We start from the raw sequence: 20,762 nt of genomic DNA on the forward strand, positions 1-20,762 counted from the left end.
ACTGAAGTCTGCACAGAACACCTGGCTATCTGAAACAACCTTTACGAGAGGAAGCTTTGAATTAAGCTATTAAAAAGGACACCCTTAGCAATGAAAATTATGATCAGAGATATAACAAGAGTTCATAGCAGCTGGGAAGTTCCAGGAAATAGATGGTAGGGAAAGTCCTTGGCATCGTCACTGCTATCATTTCTTCATATACTGTTGCTGAAATGGGCTCCGCTCCTTTCGTTTTACCTGGCACAGGAGCAGCAATGAGACACCAATAAACTCCAGCGAAGTGTCCTGCAGTTTCTTTGTGGCATCATAAACCTTTAGGAAAGAAACTGTACACAGCATCTTGAACTTCCAAATTCTGCTGTACAAGCAAGCATGGTGGCTCAACGTCACACCTAGCTCTTACGTAAAGCTTTTCAAGAGTAGCTCTCAGAGCGCTTTATAAGGGAGGTAAGGATCATTATCCCCATTTTAGATGGGGAAACTGAGACACAAAAGGGCTAGCAGCCCAGGGTCACTCAGAGCCAGGAATAGAACCTATGTCTCCTGACCGCCAGTCCAGTGTTCTAGCCACTGGGCAACACTGTCTAAGAGCAGCCTACAGAAACCGAGTTTTGCCATTAAACCTGTGCAATCCCAAATGGGATATATGATGGCAGAATTTGGCCATGTAAGTGGTATGGCCTACCTATTTTCTGCCTATTGAGCAACTGCAGCTTCCAACAGTGCTGCAAGAGGGTGAGGATCACAGTTTGTTGCGTTACGCTCCACAAGTGGCTGCACTTCAGTGCTGGGCAAGTGACCCCTACATGTATATAATTTGCCGTGTAACAGATTGGCAATGTCTGACGATGAAAAGGGAACATGCAAATAGAATTAGGTGTATGTGATTAAGAGAGAGAAATCAAATAGCTTAAAATAAAAAAAATTTTGCTAGAGAAAAAGGGGTTTTTTTGGCAATTCATTGTTGTCAGTTTTCATTCTTAACACACCAGGGTTTGAGAAATGAGATACTAGATAATACTGCCTTCCACTGTAAGCAGAGCACAAAACCAGGAACCTGAATGTCTGAATTCTATTCCCAGCAGTGGCACTGTGAGACTTTGGGCTATTTGCTTATGTTCTGTGCCTCAGTTTCAGTATCTACCTTAAAGTGCTTTGAGATCTTCTGATGGAGAGTGCCTTCTAAGTGTGAAGTATTACAATCAAAGTTGTCACCCCATCCATCAGAGAAAACTTTACACTCTTAGTAATCAGACTGTGAAGCAATTTAGGACTGTCATTCCACTTCACCATGACACAGATCTCAGGCCTGGTCTACACTACGCATTTATACTGAATTTAGCAGCGTTAAACCGATTTAACCCTGCATCCGTCCACACAACGAAGCCCTTTATATCGATATAAAGGGCTCTTAAAACCGATTTCTGTACTCCTCCGCAACAAGCGGAGTAGCGCTGAAATCGGTATTGTCATGTCGGATTAGGGTTAGTGTGGCCGCAAATCGACGGCATTGGCCTCCGGTCAGTATCCCATAGTGCACCATTGTGACCGCTCTGGAAAGCAATCTGAACTCGGATGCACTGGCCAGGTAGACAGGAGAAGCCCTGCGAACTTTTGAATTTCATTTCCTGCTTGCCTAGCATGGAGCGCTGATCAGCACAGGTGGCCATACAGTCCCAAATCCAAAAAGAGCTCCAGCATGGACCGTACCGGAGATACTGAATCTGATGGCTGTATGGGGAGACAAATCTGTTCTATCAGAGCTCCGTTCCAGAAGACAAAATGCCAAAGCATTTGAAAAAGTCTCCAGACTGATAGACAGAGGCCACAGCAGGGCAGGGACTCAACATAGTGCTGTGTGACAACCGTAACAGAAAGCCAAAGAATCAAATGGACACTCATGGAGGGAGGGAGGGGGGACTGAGGACTCGAGCTATCCCACAGTTCCTGCAGTCTCCGAAATGCATTTGCATTCTTGGCTGAGCTCCCAATGCCTGAAGGTCAAAAACATTGTCACCAGTGGTTCAAGGAATATGTTGTCAATCGACCTCCCCTCCTCCCCTCAAAGAAAAGGGAAAAAAATTGTTTCTTGCCTCTTTTCAATGTCACCGCACGTCTACTGCAGGGGTCGGCAACCTATGGCACGCAAGTCAATTTTTAATGGCACGCGGCTGCCTGCTGGGACTCTGCATGCCATTAAAAATCCTGCCGATGGGGCAAGCCGCGGGGTCCGCGGTCCCGGACCGGAGCGCCAGCCGAGCGCAGCAAACCGTTGACCCCTCCCCTGCCTTCCCCCAGAGCCCTGCCGCCGTGCGTGCAGCGCTCTGGGGGCTGGGGCTGCACGCTCCTGTGGGGCGTTTGGCTCCGTGGAGAGGTAAAAACTCTCCCTGCTCATCCAGAGCCCTGCTGTTGCGCGCACATTGCTCTGAGGGGCGGCAGCAGGGCTCCAGATGAGTGGGGAGCCTCATGGTAAGGGGCCGGGGGGGCTGAGTAAGGGGTGGGGGCAGTCAAGGGACAAGGAGCAGGGTGGGTTGGATGGGGGGTGGGGTCCCGGGGGGGGGTTAGTGGTGAGGGCTCTGGAAGGGGCAGTCAGGGAGTGGGGGGGGGTTGGACGGGGGAACGGGAGTCCCGAGGTCTGTTTGGGGGGTGGATAGGGAGCAAAGAGGGTCCTGGGGGAGCAGTTAGGATGGGGGGGATCTCTAGAGAGGGTGGTCAGGGGACAAGGAGCTGGGAGGGGTTAGATAAATCGGGAGTTCTGGGGGGATTGTCAGGAGGTAGGGGTGTGGAGAGGGGTTGGGGCAGGCAGGGAGCAGGTAGCGGGGTTCTATGGGTCCAGAGTTCTGGGGATCCTGTCAGGGAGCGGGGAGCGATTAGATAGGCATGGGAGTCCAGGGGGTCTATCTGGATGTGGGGGTGTGCATAAGGGTTGGGGCAGTCAGGGGACAGGTAGGGAGTAACGTCCTAGGGGGGCAGTCAGGGGACAAGGGGCAGAGAGGCTTAGATAGGGGTTGGGGTCCCAGGAGGGGGTAGTCGGGACAAGGAGCAGTGGGGGGTTGAAGGTTCGGGGGAGGGCAGTCACCCAGCCCTCTGCCCTGATGACCCTACACACACACACACACACACACACACACACACACACACACACACACACACACACACACACAGAGTCCTCTGCCCTGAGCCCTGTACCACCCAGCTCTCTGTTGACTCCTTCACACCCCCCCGTGACCCCAGCCCTGACTGTGGCACCCCTACACATACCCAGCCTCCCTACCCTGACACCTGTACCCCCTCACATGCCCCCAGCCCTCTGCCCTGACTCTTGCACCCTCCACATCCCCAGCCCCGCCACATCCCATGCACCCCGCACATCCCCACCCCTACCCTGAGCACCAAATGGGGGTCACATTCCCATCTGCACCCCTCACACCAAATGGGAGCTGCCCAGGTAAGTGACCCCACACTCAAACCTCCTGCCCCAATCCTGAGTCCCCTCCTTCTTTCTAGCTCCTGGCCAGACCCTTCGCCCCCAGCCCTGTGCTCGCTCCACTCCCACCCTCAGCTCAGTGCAGAGAGAGGAAGAGAATGGGCCAGAACCAGGGAGAAGGTAGGTACCCACTGTGCGTGGGCAGGGCCGGGACCCCAGACTGGCAGCGGGCTGAGCGGGTCCGGCAGCCAGGATCCCAGCTGGCAGGAGCTGGAGGATGAAACCCCTGAGCAGCAGTGGGCTGAGCCACTCAGCCCACAACCGGTCTGGGGTCCCTGCTGTCGGCCCCGCACAGCCCGCTGCCCGTCTGGGGTTCTGGCTGCCAGACCCTTCCCAGCTGAAGGTCCCAGCCACAGGCTCCACTCAGCCCACTGCCGGCCTAGGTGAACAGAACCCTAGACCAGCAGTGGGCTGAGCGGGCTGGGGGCGTACGCAGGGCCGTCCTTAGGCATAGGCAACATAGGCAGCTGCGTAGGGCACCTGAAAATTTGGGGCACCACTGGGTCTTAGTGTCCACCCTCTTGTTTTCCTATCCCTGTTTTGACCCTTCCTGCAGGCTCCCACAGATGGCTGCTCTAGCCTAGTGACTCTTCCTTGGGAGGGAATCTAGTAGTTAAAAGTGAAAAAACCTCCAGCCTGCCAGACCTACTAGCACAACATTCAAGGGGTAATAAAGCCATTTAACAGGCATTTGCCAACCCCAAGGTATATACTGAGGGTATGGCTACATTTGGAATTTCAAAGCGCTGCCCCGGCAGCGCTGCGGGAGCGCTGCCACGGCAGCGCTTTGAAGTGTGAGTGTAGTCAGAGCGGCAGCGCTGGGAGAGAGCTCTCCCAGCACTGCATGTAAACCACATCCCTTACAGGTGTAGCGTGCAGCGCTGGGAGCCGCGCTCCCAGCGCTGCTGCCCTGATTACACTGACGCTTTACAGCACTGTATCTTGCAGCGCTCAGGGGGGTGTTTTTTCACACCCCAGTTGCAGCACTGTAAAGTGTGAGTGTAGCCAAGGCCTCAGGTTTCAGAGTGGTAGTCCCGTTAGTCTGTATCAGCAAAAACATGGACGAGTCCTTGTGTCACCTCAAAGACTATCAAATTATTTGGGCATAAGCTTTTGTGGACTAGAACCCATTTCATCCGATGTCCATGAAAGCTTATGCCCAAACAAATTTTTATACTGTCAGTTTCTGACTTTACTGATAAAAACAGTTGTGCATTAATGTAATATTTACACACAACATGTCAGTCTACAGGACCTTAGTTTAAAATTTGCTTTAAAAATATTTCATCAGTGAGCTGGTGAAGATTATAAAATCACATTTCTAAAAAATGCTTGCATAGAGTTTTAGATGCACAATCATCTTTAGCCTTAAATGCGTGGATCTTCAGACATACAGTTTTTTAAATAAATCCTTCAAAAGACCTCCCTTATCTAAAATACACATTTTAATTACTATAGTTAAAAAAAAAAGTGCTTCCAAGTCTTCCTGTCCTTTCTGTCCATCACTTCACCACCTCTCCCCACACTCCCCACTGAAGAGAGCCCTTAAAGGGACAACAGTCCTTCCCTTCCAGATAGCTGGACAAAGAGTTGCCCTTTCTTTACTTCTGACTATCCAACTAACTAGTTTTAAAAGAACCCTCCAGCAAAATCAGTACCTTAGTAAGACAAAATCCTTGTTATACCTAAAATCTTTGGAAACATATATTTTTAAAGTTGGTGAAGTTTCATAACCATGTCTCTTGTTATGGAGATCACACAAAGTAAATTACTGTTCCCTTTTTCTAAAAGCAATGAACATTGTTATGAAAACACTAAACCTCTCTGATTAATTTAAAAGAATGTCTTTGTTTCAGTGAGTTAAATATGTAATAATCTGGAATGCTGGCTTAAGATTTGAGTACATTTAAAATATAAATTCAACTTAGAAATACTGAATAAGAAAATGTAAAACAGAGAAGAGCTGCATCATGTATTCCATTATATGTAATGTTGTATTCAGCAGGATAGCTGACTCACCCTTACTAAGAAGTTTTTGCAAATAAATCTCTGACAAACTTCAGGGCATATCAAAAAACCTGTGACTGACATTTTTTATTCCCAAATTTTAGTGCTTTTAATTAGGTACTTTCTTCATGTCCATTCTGCATGAGGGAGAGGGCATGGAACTCTCTGCGGAGAACTGTGACTCTCCACCACCATGAGGCAGGCCGGGCATCTCATTATCCTTTGCTGTCAAGTCCCTCCTCCCCCTTCCCCCAGCAGGCTGTGAGCTTGGGCTGCCATCCGGCACAGGGGCACCAGTTTAATAATACTGCGTAGGGCCCCATAAATCCTAAGGATGGCCCTGGGCGTACGATCAGCATTTTAATTTAATTTTAAATGACGCTTCTTAAACATTTTGAAAACCTTGTTTATTTTACAATACAACACTAGTTTGTTATATTATATATAGACTTGTAGAGAGAGACCTTCTAAAAACCATTCAAATGTATTACCGACACGTGAAACCTTAAATTAGAGTGAATAAATGAAGACTCAGCACACCACTTCTGAAAGGTTGCCGACCTCTGGCCTCCTGGATGCTGCTGGTAGACAGGGTGCTGCAGCGCTAAACAGCAGCATCCTCTCCCCTCCCCTCCCCGGTGGCAGACAGTACGGTACAAAATGACTGATAGCCGTCCTCGTCATCATCCTGTGAGTGCTCCTGGCTGGCCTCGGTGAGGTCGGCTGGGGGCACCTGGGCAAAAATGGGAATGTCTCCTGGTCATTCCCTTTTTTAAGCTGTGTGTCCTGGAGATTCAGTCCTGGCAGATAGTGCAATAGGGCTGGTAACCGTTATCATAGCAGCTGGAGGCTGTGCTCCTCTTTCCCTCCATCCTTTAATGAATAATGGAGATGTCCTGCCTGGAATATCATAGCAGCTAAAGGCTGCCTCCCCCTCATTTTCTCTCACTAAAAAGTCAGTGTTTCTTATTCCAGCATTCTTTATTGCTTCATCACACAAAGGGGGGGACACTGCCATGGTAGTCCAGGAGGGTTGGGGGAGGAGGGAAGCAACGGGTGGGGTTGTTGCAGTGGCACCCCCTAGAATGGCATGCAGCTCATCATTTCTGCGGGATCTCTGGGGCTCTGATCAGGAGTGGCTGTGCTCTCTGGTTCTCTAGTAGACTTGCCCCATGTTCTAGGCAGGACTGACTATTTTTAGACAAAACATAAAGAAGGGAATGACCCGGGGAGTCACCCGCATTTTTGTCCATGTGCCCCCATCCGACCTCAGCGAGGCCAGTCAGGAGCACCCATGACAGCAGCAGACGGTACAATATGACTGGTACCCGTCATCGCCAATTTCCAAAGCCACAGACCGTGCAATAGGGCTGGTAAACGTCTCTGCTACCTTGCAAAGGCAAGTGAATGCTGCTGTGTAGCACTGCAGTACGATGTCTGTCAGCAACATCCAGTACACATACAGTGTCAGTGAAAAATGGCTAAACGGGCTCCATGGTTACCATGCTATGGCATCTGCCAGGGCAATCTAGAGAAAAAGGGTGCAAAATGATTGTCTGCCGTTGCTTTCACGGAGGAAGGATTGAGTGATGACATTTACCCAGAATCACCCGCAACACTGTTTTTGCTCCATCATGCATTGTGATCTCAACCCAGAATTCCAATGGGTGGGGGAGACTGCAGGAACTATGGGATAGCTACCCACAGTGCAACGCTCTAGAAAGTGAAGCTAGCCTTGGTACATGGATGCACACCACCAAATTAATGTGCTTAGTGTGGCAGCGCGCACTCGACTTTATACAATCTGTTTTACAAAATCGGTTTATGTAAAATCAGAATAATCCCGTAGTGTAGACGTACCCTCAGTGTATTTAACCTTGCTACAGAGAAGCTCTACTTAAAAGAAAACAGACATTACTTTCATTTACTCCCTCTCCCTACCAATTTCCCAGTAGAGGAAATGCCCTCTTGAATAACACCGGAAAGTCCTGAGTGGTGACGTGCAACTAACCGTGACTTGGCAAAATACAGTAAGCTCATTATACCTGCCTATTGATAGTTAGTCCCAGGCCTCTGTTGTAAGCAAACTGAGCCTCCCAATTAAGTTTTTTACTTTTGCACTGGACTTGGCTGATGTCATACACAGAGCAGTTAGACTCAGATGTGTCCATTTACAACCCACTAATTTCACTGCAGAGTTGTCTGGTTTCAGACAAACACCATATGAAGCTAATCAATTTCACATTTTTTTCCCCACCCAAAAGCCATACACTGGTCCAGCTTTGCAAACCTTCAGCAAACTGGGATTTGCAATGAAATCTGGGGCCAGGAGAATTCTGCCAGCTTTCATTACTCCTGTTTTGTTCCTGTTCTTAAGCCTGCCTGCTTCCTAAATCCACTGTGTCAAAATGTTGATGAGGTCTTTGTCATTTACAAATCACACTGTTTGCAGTCTTTATACCTTTTTTGCAGATTTTAAGCTACAGTCTATTTGAGAATGGATATATAATTAAAAAGAAGTCAAGAACAAGTTTTGAAAGTCAAAATAATTACTCCAAGATCCATACAACCTCAGACACCTTTAAAATCTTCCATTCCGTATAGAGGTGTTAATAATAACCTCAGTGTCCTAACATACATGATAACTTCTCCTGGAGTAGACTGGAGCACAAACAGGGGGTCTATTTTCCTAACAATATTACTATATTAGCAGCTTGTCAGAAGTCAGCAGCCAACCTGGATGGGCATATATATACACAAGTCAGGACTGAATGCATACAACCACAGTGTTAGCTAACAGTTTTATCAGAGGGGACGAGATGGCACTTGGCCACTGAGATCCGTTAATCAAACTCTGCCCTTACGCTGGGCAAAGAGGGTTGCTGCTAGGCTCTATGCACTCATCATTTAAACAAGGATTCTACTCTGGCTCCTTTCTGTTGACCCACCACTTTTGACCCTCACCTGGATCACTCTAACCTGGGCTCCTACGTCAAGCATCCTGGAGAGACACACTCCTCAGAACCCCTAAACCAAAATCATCAGCTGGTACTACCACCTTCTTTACAAGATTTCTCTGCAAGAAGAGCATGTTAAAATGCCCTTGAAAAGGGATTCGACAGGTTCCAGAGACAGGTTCACAGTTGGTTGCACAACCCAAGTTATTAACGTGACACTTGAAAAGACAAACCAACTCTTCCCTGATGTAAGTGAAGCAGGAACATGACACAATATGGACTTTCACCGCTCCAATGAGCTAAGCTGCACTCACCTGCTCCTCAGACACAACACTGCGACATCCTTCCCATTATTTGGGCCCCTTCAAAGTCAGTAAGAGAAGAGTAAAATGCAGTTGCAGGATCAACAGCCCTTTGCACCTTCTTTCAGGCTGCAGCTGCAGATCATAGTGCAGGAGTTGCAACCCTCCCTTCCTTGCATGCTCTTTTCTAAGGCTCTCACACGTGTTTAGAGCAGCACATACATTAGTCCAAGATACACAGTTCTTCCCAGGCAGGCTGACAGCTTTCTTGAGTTTACTACTAGACGCTGCAGTCACGCCCCAGGCCCACTTCATATTCTATGGCACAGAACCACGAGGGGCCATGATGCCCTATGTGCCCCAGTTTTGCAATAAGACAGAAAGGAAGTGGCGGGGGGGGGGGGCTGAAAAACTTCTACCTTACCGCAGAATAATACATAGGGAGAAATAACAAATAGATGCCCACCTATTTACAACGCAGAAGGGGTTGGGGGGGGAGGCACCTCCCTTATGCAAGGACTCATAAGAGGAGGAAACATAATGCAGAGGGGAGATGGGGGGGAAGGGCAGCAACCTCGCGCATTTTCAACTGGAAAGTTGAAAGCACACTCACTCCCCCATAGATGCAACAACCGGCAGGGAAAGGGAGCACTCACACCGAGACAGGAGAAACTGCAATCCACACACAGAGGAAAGACGGGAATACACTCACCCCAATGCCTGCACTAATACACGTTTCCAGGGACACGCACACCCCGTTTGCAACAACGCCGAGAGAAGTGCCACACCATGAGGGCGGGGGAGCAGCAAGCCCCCGCACCTGGGAAGAGCAGCAAGTGGCCCCAGGCCAGCGAGGCGCACCCCCCGCCCGCGCCCTGCAGCGCCGCGCACCTTGACCGAGTCCACGGGGTACATGACCGTGTGCTCCAGGATGCCTGCCACCGCCCCGGCCGTCATGTGGGTGGAGAGGGAGGCGCCGCTGGGCAGGCTCTCGTAGTCCTCGCCCGGGCTCTCGGCCTCCATCCCGGGCAGCGCCGCCGCGGGCCGGCCGCAGCTCAGCTCCATCGGCGCAAACAAGCGAGGCACAAGCGGGTAGGGAGGGGGAAGGGAGATAGTTCACTCACTTCTTAGAGCCGAGCCACGCCCCCAGCTCCTTCCGCCAATGGCAGCCCGGCATAGAGGCTGAGTTGGGCGCTGATTGGAAAGGGCAGTTCCCCTCCATTCTGATGTCAGCTCCCGGCTGCAATGGCACAAGGAAACCGGGGTGGCTCAGAGGCGCGGCAGCAAATCGCAGGGGAGGGGGCGGGGTCTGTGAGGCAGACTCTCCCCACTCCCCCTCACCCTTTAGTTGCAGCAGGGTCTGGGTGGAGGCAGTAGGGAAGCAACACGCAGGGGCAAGGGGAAGAACTGGAGGACAGGGATAGGCTAGAACAGGGGTAGGCAACCTATGGCGTGGGTGCCGAAGGTGGCACACGAGCTGATTTTCAATGGCACTCATAGTGCCTGGGTCCTGGCCACTGATCTGGGGGGGGGGGGGGGGCTCTGCATCTTATTTAATTTTAAACTAAGCTTCTTAAATATTTTCAAAACCTTATTTACTTTACATACAACAATAGTTTAGTTATAGATTATAGGCTTATAGAAAGAGCCCTTCTAAGAAAGTTAAAAGTATTACTGGCACATGAAACCTTAAATTAGAGTGAATGAAGACTTGGCACACCACTTCTGAAAGGTTGTCAACTCCTGGGCTAGAAGCAGGCTAGTTGCATGCAAGAGCTGAAGAACAAGAGTGGGCTACAAGCAGGAGACCTGCATGTTAGGGTGACCAAATGTCCTGATTTTATAGGGACAGTCCTGATTTCTGGGTCTTTTTTGTATATAGGCTCCTATTAACCCCCACCCCCGTCCTGATTTTTCACACTTGCTGTCTGGTCATCCTAGCTGTAATGCATGATCAGGCTCTTCCCTGCAAGAGACTTACATGTTTAGAGACTTCAGGGCATGAGCAAGGGCCTGAAATAGAAGCATCTGCCCTAGGGCAGGTTGCAAACTTTTCCATTGAAACGGTTTTTGGGTGATTGTTTTTTATGACGGAAAATTGAGTTTTCTGCTTCAAGGGATTGTTTTCCCCCATCTGTTTCTCCACTTGTGAGGTACTCCCTTCTCTTGTCATTATATAATGCCTACATCTGTAACTTTCACTCCATGCATCTGAAGAAGTGAGGTATTTTACCCATGAAAGTTTATGCCCAAATAAATCTGTTAGTCTTTAAGGTGCCACCGGACTCATTGTTGTTTTTTTTTAAGTATGTGCTTTTTCTTCCTGTAGAAAATTTTGATAAAATATGTTGGTTTTTGATGTTTTGCTGAAAAGTCTGGGAGAGGCAGGGGGAACTATTTGCCAATCAATTCTAGTCTTCAGTGCATCAGCAGGAGGCCTGAATATATAAGTAATTAATATATTTTGTGTTGTGGTGCAGGACTGAGGAGAAAAGTGGAGATACCACCTAACACAAAATAAACTTCTTAGGAAGGGAAGCCTTCTGGAAGAACAACGTGTGAAAACTATAAATATTTCCTTTAAAAAAAAAAAGATGCTAAGGGACTAGGGGGAGAGGCAGGGAGAAGGACACTTGGCATGTATGCATTTGGCTTCTGCATAAAGCCAAAAAGAGCAGTATTCCATTGAACTTCAACAAAACTGAATATCTGTGCAAAATTCTCTGCTGTTCTAAATGGGAGCATTTCCACTTACTTCAGTGGAATCTTGCCTAATTACTTAACATACCATTAATATAAGAATGGCCATCCTGGGTCAGACCAAAGGTCCAACTAGCCAAGTATCCTGTCTTTCAACAGGAGCCAATACCAGGTTTATATGTGGGTTTTATAGTCTTTCCCACTGCATCGGGGAACATTTATAGGCTAAAGTTACAAGCAATCTGCTACTCTCAGGGTATTCATAGCATTCAGGAACTGAAATGCACAAGAACACTATCTTACACTATTTCATCTTCTAAAGGCCTCCCTAAGCCATGGGGCAGAATGTAAATACTCTTATAAACAAATACAAATGCTTGACATACAAATACAGAGCTGGATGATTTAGTGGTCTGGGATTCAGCCTGGCCGGATCCCTGCCCGAGCCACACTTTCAAATCTCTGCAGCATTAACCTAGCAGCTTATCTGAATTCCATGCTGTTTTCTTGACAGGAAGGTTGCCCACAGTGCTGAAGGTAAGAATAATGGCTTGGGCAAAACTTCCCTGGGCAATGCGCCAGGTGACTGTCACCTTCCATCCCAGAAGTGGCTGCACGTCAGCTGTGCATAGTGCCTTGGGATGAAAGTTTCCTTGGTTTTAATGAATGCAGCATTCTTGTGTATATTGAAACCTCTTCGGGGGCCTAATTATGCAGTCCTGACTGTGGCAGAACACTCATTTGATTTCAAGGGTTGTTTTTCTGAATAGAGCCTGCAGCGCTTTGCCCAAGCTGAAATGATTTCTTTCACTCCAGGTAAAACTCACCCCAATACAGAGGGCCCACCTCAGGTTGTCCAGACCATTTAAGGCCTTGGTATATGAATTAAGTGGCTCTGTTGGTTGTGCACGGTCCTTTTGTGCTGGTGTGAGATTCAGCCTCTAGGCAGCGGTTATATTGCAACCAAGAACTGCAATATTAACATATTAGCAGGGTATTGAAACCATTCATGACTTCTGTTCCACTTTGCTAGAGTTTCCAGTCCACCTCTGTACTTTATCACACTGAAATCTACAGCATCTCTAGTACGGAATTGTATACTGAGCGTGGAATGAGTGCAAATGGCCAATGAGTGGGGCAGTCTCTGTAATTCAAGAGTGGAAGATGAGTTACAATGGTGCAAAACTGGGTAAGTAAGAGGAGGAGCCAAGCCACACATTTAAGTACCACTTCTTCAATACCATATTGTATTTTAAAAACCCAAAAGTAAACACGCCAACTCCAGTTTTCTCTTTTCTTCTTCCAGCCATTCCTTGTTCTTCCTCCTCTTTTCTGCTGTATGTCTTCTCTCTTTCTCCTATTTCTTGCCCATCCATTGTCACTCTCTTCTTTTTCAATCCTTTGAGCCCTTCCACAACTTGATCCTGGTCCAAGTGCTAGAGAGGTCTGATAATCCCATACCAGTAAATCAACCTGGACTAGATTATTATTTATAGAGTATTACACTAGTTCCTAAGGCAGCCAACCAAGATCAGGGTCCCATTAGGCTGGTTCAGTAGTTCTCAGACTTTTGTCCCGGTGACCCCATTCACACAGCAAGCCTCTGAGTGCGACCCCCCGTAGAAATTAAAAACACTTGTTTATATATTTAACACCATTATACATGCTGGATGCAAAGTGGGGTTTGGGGTGGAGCCTGACAGCTTGCAACCCCCCCATGTAATAACTTCATGACCCCTTGAGGAGTCACAGCCCCCAGTTTGAGAACCCCTGGGCTAGGCACTGTACATACAGGTATGCAATATGTCTCATTAGGCTAAAAGATCACTGCTGCCACACGGAGTTTACATTCTAAAAAGACAAAAGGTGGGAGGGGAAACAGACTGCAGCCTGCTGAAAGTCAGGCTGCAGGCTAGAGGGATGGCGCAGATGGAACACAGGTCTTCCAACTCCCTGTCCAGTGCCCCATCCATTAGGCCAAACAAAGATAAACTACTCAGTTTGGAATGGTTGGATGGGTATGAACAGAGCAGACCACGCACCTCAGGAGCAACTGGGGCATTCCTAGGGATTGGAGGATCTACAAGTGCAGTTTGAAGGGAAAGCAGATCAAGCCAGAGACTTCAGAAGAGAACAACAGCTGTTTTTCCACTGTTTGCAGTGTTCCTGGTTGTGGAGACAGGAAGTACAACATGAGGAGGGAACATTACTAGAACTTGTCTCGTGCTCCGCCCCACCTAGGCTTAGCGCGGAAACTTAGCATGACTTGGTGATTTGCAGAGAATCTTATGTAAACTCCTTAATGTTGAAATTACCATCCCCACCATCAACTGGAAAATTGCAGCATCCTTCTTTCTGCATGCCTCTTCCCTTTCTCTGTAGTGCTTTTTACTGTGGTGTAAGTTGATTGAACTAGTGGATTTACTCCTGATTTACAGCAGTGTCAATGAAAATTGAATCAGGCACTGTGTGTGTTCTCTCTCTCTCTCACTCTCTCACACACACACACCCCAATCCTGTTTTCCTATGCATATTTCAATTACATATACTCCCTTTGCAACACCACAAAATCAATCCAAACCCACTGAGACCATGTGCTGACAACCCTTGGCTACACACTTGAAAGCTGGAGGCAGAATACTTGGCAAGAGGTTCTCAATTATGAAAGGTGTTCCTTTTGACTTTTTTTTTTTTTTTTTTCTGATCCAGCATTGGTCTGACACTTCTGGAGAGGACTTACTTTAGGGTAGTCTGGGAGCGGTACAGGAGTGGGGGACTTTCTCTGACCTCTTTTGTGGGTCACACATAATTCAGTGTCTTGCTGTATGTCATGCAGCTAGATGTGTACTTATATCAAAACAATTTCAATACATGGAAGCCATTGTCACCCTCCTATAAAGGTCTTTGCTGTATTCTTCAGCCACAGAGAGTGAAGAACGAAAGGATCCCTGTAAAACATGCTTATGAAGATATAAATCACAGAGAAGGTAAAGGAACAGCTTTCAGTTTTGCCACTGAAATTAGAATAAATAAATGTGGCCAATGTTCTCCGAAGTTGCTGCTGATTTTGGGAACCCAGTTTGACCCACGCTGGACCTGATTTTCACAGGTGCTAAGCACCCACTGCTCCACTTAACTGATAGCTGCGAGTGCCCAATGCCTCTGCAAACCAGGCCCAAGGTATCTCAAGTTAGACCCCCAAATATTTTAAGGACCAACATCCAGTGGCCATGTTTGAAAATTTAAGCCTAAACCAAGCCACATTCGAATTACAGTTGAGTTAGTTTGAGTCTCAAAGAATGAAACTGAGAAGCATAAATTATTCTAGGTATTTTCTGTCATCACTTTACATTCTGGGAAGTTTACATAACAAAGAGAACTCAGTCACTAAGTTGTGGAGATACCAGGAAAGGAGGAAGCTTTGAAATACCACAGAAGGGAATGTCTTTTCTTGTGCAAAATGGATTTGAGTTGTGTTGCTAACACCCAAACCCAGATACACACAACCCTCCACTCCCCACTATTAACCTCTTTGCCCCTGAGTTAAATCACGGGGTTATGGTTAGACTGTAAGCTCTTTGAATCAGGGATCATCTTTTTGTTCCTTGTTCGTACAGCGCCTGGCACTATGGGGTCCTGGTCCATAACTGGGGCTTCTAGGCATTACCCAAATACATTACAACAAGATAATGTGTGCCACATAAGTGGCTTACTAGTGGGGGAGAAATTAAGCTGATTTTCAGGGTCTGGAGTAGCATCCCTGGGCCAAATCCTCCAGTCCTTGGAAAGGATGACGTCCTTAAAAGAATCTGCAGACCAAGTGACTAGGAAGTGGGCTGAGGATTTAGGTGCTTAGTTGTTATTGCAGGATATGAGTAAAATGTATTGGCAACATGCTTCTACCTCCCTCCCCATGCACATGTATAGGAGGCATTGACTTATTAGCTATGCCCCTAGCTCACTGCCACTATGCCCGTTCTGTGCCAGTATAAAGCTTGGCACCATGAGGCAAAAAGTATTGCTGGTGCAGCACCTCCATAAACCAATTTGTTGTGCTGCATTATGGGGCTTTCAGGGCCTCCATAATTTCACCCTGGGTGCTCCAGAAACACAGACCGCTTTGATCCAGGTTGAATTTATTTGCTAAAAGGGTCTAAATGTGTGATGTCTCAGCTATCCAAACACCAAAGTCCAGATTCTCTGTCCTGCTCCATCTTCTTTGCACCACTGTGACAGCACAGAGGAAATAGAATCTAATCCTATTTCCCCTGCTGGAGATTCTTCTGACATGGAGTAGGCACAACAACAGGAGCTACCATCCTTGCGGCCTTTGTCATAGGGAACGGAGGGGCATCAGGTACAGGGCGGGGCCATGGTCAGAGTAGACAATCCCCTGGGGACAATCCCCTGGGGACCATTACCAGTTGGCACATGTTAGAGCAACCCCCAGGTTGCTCAAACCTGTTCCAGGACTGGGGTCAGGCACAGAGTCTGACTGGCTTTCTGACAGGCCTCCCTTATTCTTCTACACTGGCAGAAACTGTCCCTATGTTTAGAATAGCTAGATCCTATTAAACCACATGTTCAGATCCCAGTTGCTTCAACTTAGACCTTCCAGCCATCCAGGTTATTATGTGTCAAAGCTTTCAGATGAAATCTTGAAAAACAAAGGTGCTCTCTCTGGATATTATGAATCCCCTGACACTTCTATGTCACTGAGAAATGGCTATAACTTAAAAAAATTCTTTAAACAAAACTAAAATAACTTGGCAATTGTTTTATCTTCCTATCAATTTTTTGCTGCATTACAATCCACCATGGAACATGAGATTGTAATAGACTGTTTTTCTCCTATGAGGCTGAACAAAATAGGTGCTGTTTACAGACAATTTTACTTAGTTTCTAAGGCTCAGACAACATTTAAGACCCTGATCCTACAAGCAACTCTGTATGTGTTTATTTTTCATCACATAAGTAGTCCCAAATGAAGTCAATAGAACCTCTTATTTTCACAAAGTTAAACACAGGCATAAGATCCTTTTCTTAAGGCAAAATTAGTCAATGAACAAAACTTGTTGAATTAAAACTCCATTAAGGAGAACACTTTCATTTATTGCTCCCATTAGTTTATCTCAATTTCTACTAGATAAATGACAGAGTCAATCATAACTAATCTCTTTCCAATTTATTTGGCCTGGCATGACAAGGTGGAGAAATTACAGTGTGTCATTTATCTTAATGAGCCCTTTCTCTCTGTCTTACACCTTGCTCCCAGAAGAGTAGCTGCATGAACCGATCCAAAATGTATTGTGTTTTCTGTGCAAAAGTTGGTTATAATTTAACCTCAAGCAGTAGATGCAGCAGGAGTCTATTCTGCTGTTGATCAGTCCTACTATCTCTTTTGCTGCACAAGCACAAATGGGGCCTGCTTTGTCAGGAATGTGTATTGGTGCCAGTATACAAGATGGTGTCCAGTTCATCCAGACAAAGATACAAAGGGTGATGATAAATGGACAGAAGACTTTGTCTAGCAATCTTAGAGAGGATTTTAGTGGTCTAAACATCAGGTCTGAAATACCTATGCTCCCTGGAACCATATGCTCATATCCCAGCACAGTTGCCACAGCCTTCATCTGTCTGAAGTTGTGTGGTCAGATTCTCAGTTGATATAAAGCAGGGGTCGGCAACCTTTCAGAAGTGGTGTGCCGAGTCTTCATTTAATCACTCTAATTTAAGGTTTCACGTGCCAGTCATACATTTTAACATTTCTAGAAGGTCTCTTTCTATAAGTCTATAATATATAACTAAACTATTGTTGTATGTAAAGTAAATAAGGTTTTTAATTTTAAATGAAGCTTCTTAAATATTTTAAATTAAAATGCAGAGCCCCCCAGACCGGTGGCCAGGACCCGGGCAGTGTGAGTGCCACTGAAAATCAGCTTACCTGCCATCTTCGGCATATGTGCCATAGGTTGCCTACCCCTGATATAAAGCAACCTGGCTCCAGTGGAGCTAGATCAAATGATACCTACTGAAAATCTATCTCCTGCTGTATACTGTATGAGGTAAGGGTGTCTCCTGGATGACATCTTAAAAACCCGTATTCTGTGCAGCTACTAGTTGATATCAGTGTATTTTTAATAGGGCTTTCCCTGATGTTCTTTGCTAAAACCTCTCCATTAGTGTAGCATGCACTGACTGCTGCCCTCCACCTCATGGGCTGAAGTGATTCCAAACTATCAGACCTTATCTAAGAGTGAGAAAATGAGTTCTGTTCCTCTGGTCCTATTGCTTGTGCCCTTGTGAAGCATGGCTCTGTTCTGAAACTGCCCAAATACATGTGGGACCAAATCATTATTAGTATTTATTTGTAGTATGGCAGTGTCTAGGAGCCCCAGTCAGGGACCAGGACCTCACTGTGCTAGGTGCTGTACAAACACAGAAATAGAAGTGTTAATAACCCTTTCTCATAACACAAGAACTAGGGGTCTCTGACTGAAATTAATAGGCAGCTAGTTTAAAACAAAAGGAAGTATTTCTTCCCACAACACACAGTCAATCTGTGGAACTCCTTGCCAGAGCATGTTGTGAAGACCAAGACTATAACAGCGTTCAAAAAAGAACTTGTTAAATTGCTGGAGGACAGGTCCATCAATGGCAATTAGCCAGGAGGGACAGGAATGATGTCCCTAGCCTCTGTTTGCCAGAAGTTGGGAATGAGCGAGAGGGGATGGATCACTTGATGATTACCTATTCTGTTCATTCCCTCTGGGCCACCTAGCATTGGCCACTGTCAGAAGACAGGACACTGGGCTAGATGGACCTTTGGTCTGACCCTGTATGGCCGTTCTTATGTTCACTTACATCTTTGCTATCCCACTGAAGAATCTGTCCATACTGTGGTTTAGTCAGATCAGAGGTCCTATTCTTAGTATGAAGATGTTTAATCCATTGCCTTTCAGAGGATTCCACGTTCTCTGTGTTGTCTGATTAAAAATAATTAACAACGTAAGAATGAATTAGCATAATGACATGCAGATATATAATCCCCAGGGCGAATTAGACTATATTTACAAAACATCTTGAAATAACATAGAATCTCATGCAATTTCAGTAAGCAAATTGCTCCTTTTCTTATGAGTGTGAAATATGTTTAAGAGCTTCTTCTTCCAGGTACCTTCACTTCCCTTGGTTTAATAAGTTATTTAGTTGCTCAGATAAAGCCAATAACTTTGAGGTGGTGATGCAAGTCATGCAATCAAAATGGGGGAGGAAAATAGCTCTGGCAGTGTCATAAAGACTTGCCCTGCATCTAATGCAGTCATTTATACCTGTGCAAAGTGAGCATGAAACATTATCAAATTGGAATAATAGTGATTTGCATGAGCATTGCACTGGTGCAAATGACTAAACAACCTGCAAGACAGTGATCAGTCAGACCCGTGGGCCTGCAGTGTCACTTATACTAAGGCTACTTTACACCACCAGGGCAATATAACAAGGCCTTTAGATGGGTGTAAATGTGACACACTGCCATGCTGATGTAATGTCACCTTAGTGTAGAGAATCAGGGCAATAATATTGGCCCTTATAAATTCTATTCCACCTACTTGCATTTCATCCACCTACTCAAAATCAAATAGTCTTATCCTGTCTTGAACGAAACCTCTGTCCAAGAAGGGTGTAATGCATCCTCCAGCATCCCAAGACATCCCCTCAGCCCTTCTCAGCTGATTAGGGAGACTACGTTAGGCTTATCGCAAGTCATATTCTATGAAAAGGAGGTGCGTGAGATACCAGGGACAGCCAAGGGCAGTGCGCACAATAAGATAACATGGGAGCGTCTGGCTTAGAGCAGAGCAGGAGGACACCCTTCTGAGAACCGAAAACAGTCTTGGTTATCGACAAGATCCAGCAGGATTTTTTTCTTTGTAAGCTACGTACTCTCCAGCCATTCACTAACACACTGTACTGGAGGCTTTCACTCCTTTTCACAACCAAAGTCTCCTCTAAGTTGCATTGTTACAACCTCATTGAAGCAGACAATGCAGCGTAACTGAGAAGAGGATTTGGACCATTATGTTTAATTGGCATGAGACTAATTGTAAGGCAATCTAGCCTTCAGAAGCATTACATCATCTAATGGCAAGTTACAGGACACATCCTTTTTGTGTATATGTTTTATAGAAGATAATTATATTACATGTCAATAATGAGTGAAAGACACCCACAGAAGCACTAAGTACGGTATTGAGGCATTCGCTTCAAAAGGTGGATTCGAACGAATGCACTGCGTGCAGTTTAGGTATGGTCCCAGAGCCTCCAGGATTTAAAGATTCATCTTTAATTAAAGATTACATCATTTGATGAAACCTCCAGGAGTATGTCCAACCAAACTTGGCAGCCCTGCATTTAGGCTATAACACCTTTGAAATCTTAGGTAATTATATAAAGCAGTGAAGCTGAGCTTTGTGTCTGATTCTGATCCACAAAGCCTCTTCTTGCCAGCCTTGTCCCAGGTTCAGACCATTAAGAAGCAAGGTCAGTAGACAGGATTCTGGGCTGGACGGACCTTTGGTCTGACTCAGTATGGCCGTTCTTATGTTCTAAGGGTTTTCACTCAAGGGCTCCTATTAGTATATTTTGTTCCCTAACACAGCTGGGGCCAGATCCTGTGAGGTGCTGATCTCCGGCAGCCCCCATTGAGTTATACCAGAGATGTATTCGACCTCTTTTTACCAGGTCTGAGTGAAAGATGACTGGTGATGTTTCCAAGCAGTCATGTGATCCTTTTCTTTAGTTTAACCTAATAAAGGTTCATACTCTCTTTGTCTGAACTGCAGGTCTGGACCAAACCCCTACGTGAAGCTCATCAGAAGCCATTAAGCATCACCTGGTTTAAATTGCACAAAGATTGCAAAGTCGGGCTGGTTCCTACACCTAAATCCTCCCTACGCTCCCTTTAAACTGCACTCAGGCTTCCCTGTAAGATGCTTTTGACAAGGCTGTGTTAGGCTTTCAGTTTTTAATGGAACACAAAGCTAGCTGTGATTCACCCAGTTGGAAGCTGAGCTGGAAACATTCTACCTGCCTCTGCTAATGACTAGTTATTATCTGCCCAATAGGCCTCCTCTTCCATGGAGGTCAATTGGGCCCAGATCTTCAAAGACACTTAGGTGCCTAACTCCCAAGGGATTTAGACACCTGAATGCGTTTGAGGATCTGGGCCTAAGAGATTTCAATGGGAGCTAGACAGCTTTCCAAGAAGTGCTTCTCTCTTCATTTAAACTAAAAAACATGGGTAGCAGC

The 20,762-nt window shown here is 46.3% G+C and overlaps 1 protein-coding gene across 4 annotated transcripts in view; it reads right to left on the minus strand.

Annotated features, from left to right (window-relative positions):
- SLC25A37 (solute carrier family 25 member 37) overlaps positions 1-9,839 on the minus strand; it is a 35,942-nt gene extending 26,103 nt beyond the window's left edge. Inside the window, exons 1-2 of one of the 4 annotated variants that reach the window (XM_030552043.1) lie at positions 9,645-9,704; positions 8,766-8,813 (exon numbers count right to left, since the gene is read on the minus strand). Coding sequence is in view for 1 of the 4 variants with exons in the window: in XM_030552040.1 (XP_030407900.1) it covers positions 9,645-9,818 (174 nt within the window). In the remaining 3 variants the exon portion in view is untranslated. Of the gene's footprint in view, positions 1-8,765; positions 8,814-9,465; positions 9,598-9,644 lie in introns of those variants that run through there. The other 3 variants (XM_030552040.1, XM_030552042.1, XM_030552044.1) reach the window with 3 other exon arrangements.
- Between the last annotated feature and the right edge of the window lie 10,923 nt (positions 9,840-20,762).

Source organism: Gopherus evgoodei, chromosome 2 (assembly GCF_007399415.2).
Source record: "Gopherus evgoodei ecotype Sinaloan lineage chromosome 2, rGopEvg1_v1.p, whole genome shotgun sequence".
Taxonomy (NCBI): domain Eukaryota; kingdom Metazoa; phylum Chordata; order Testudines; family Testudinidae; genus Gopherus; species Gopherus evgoodei.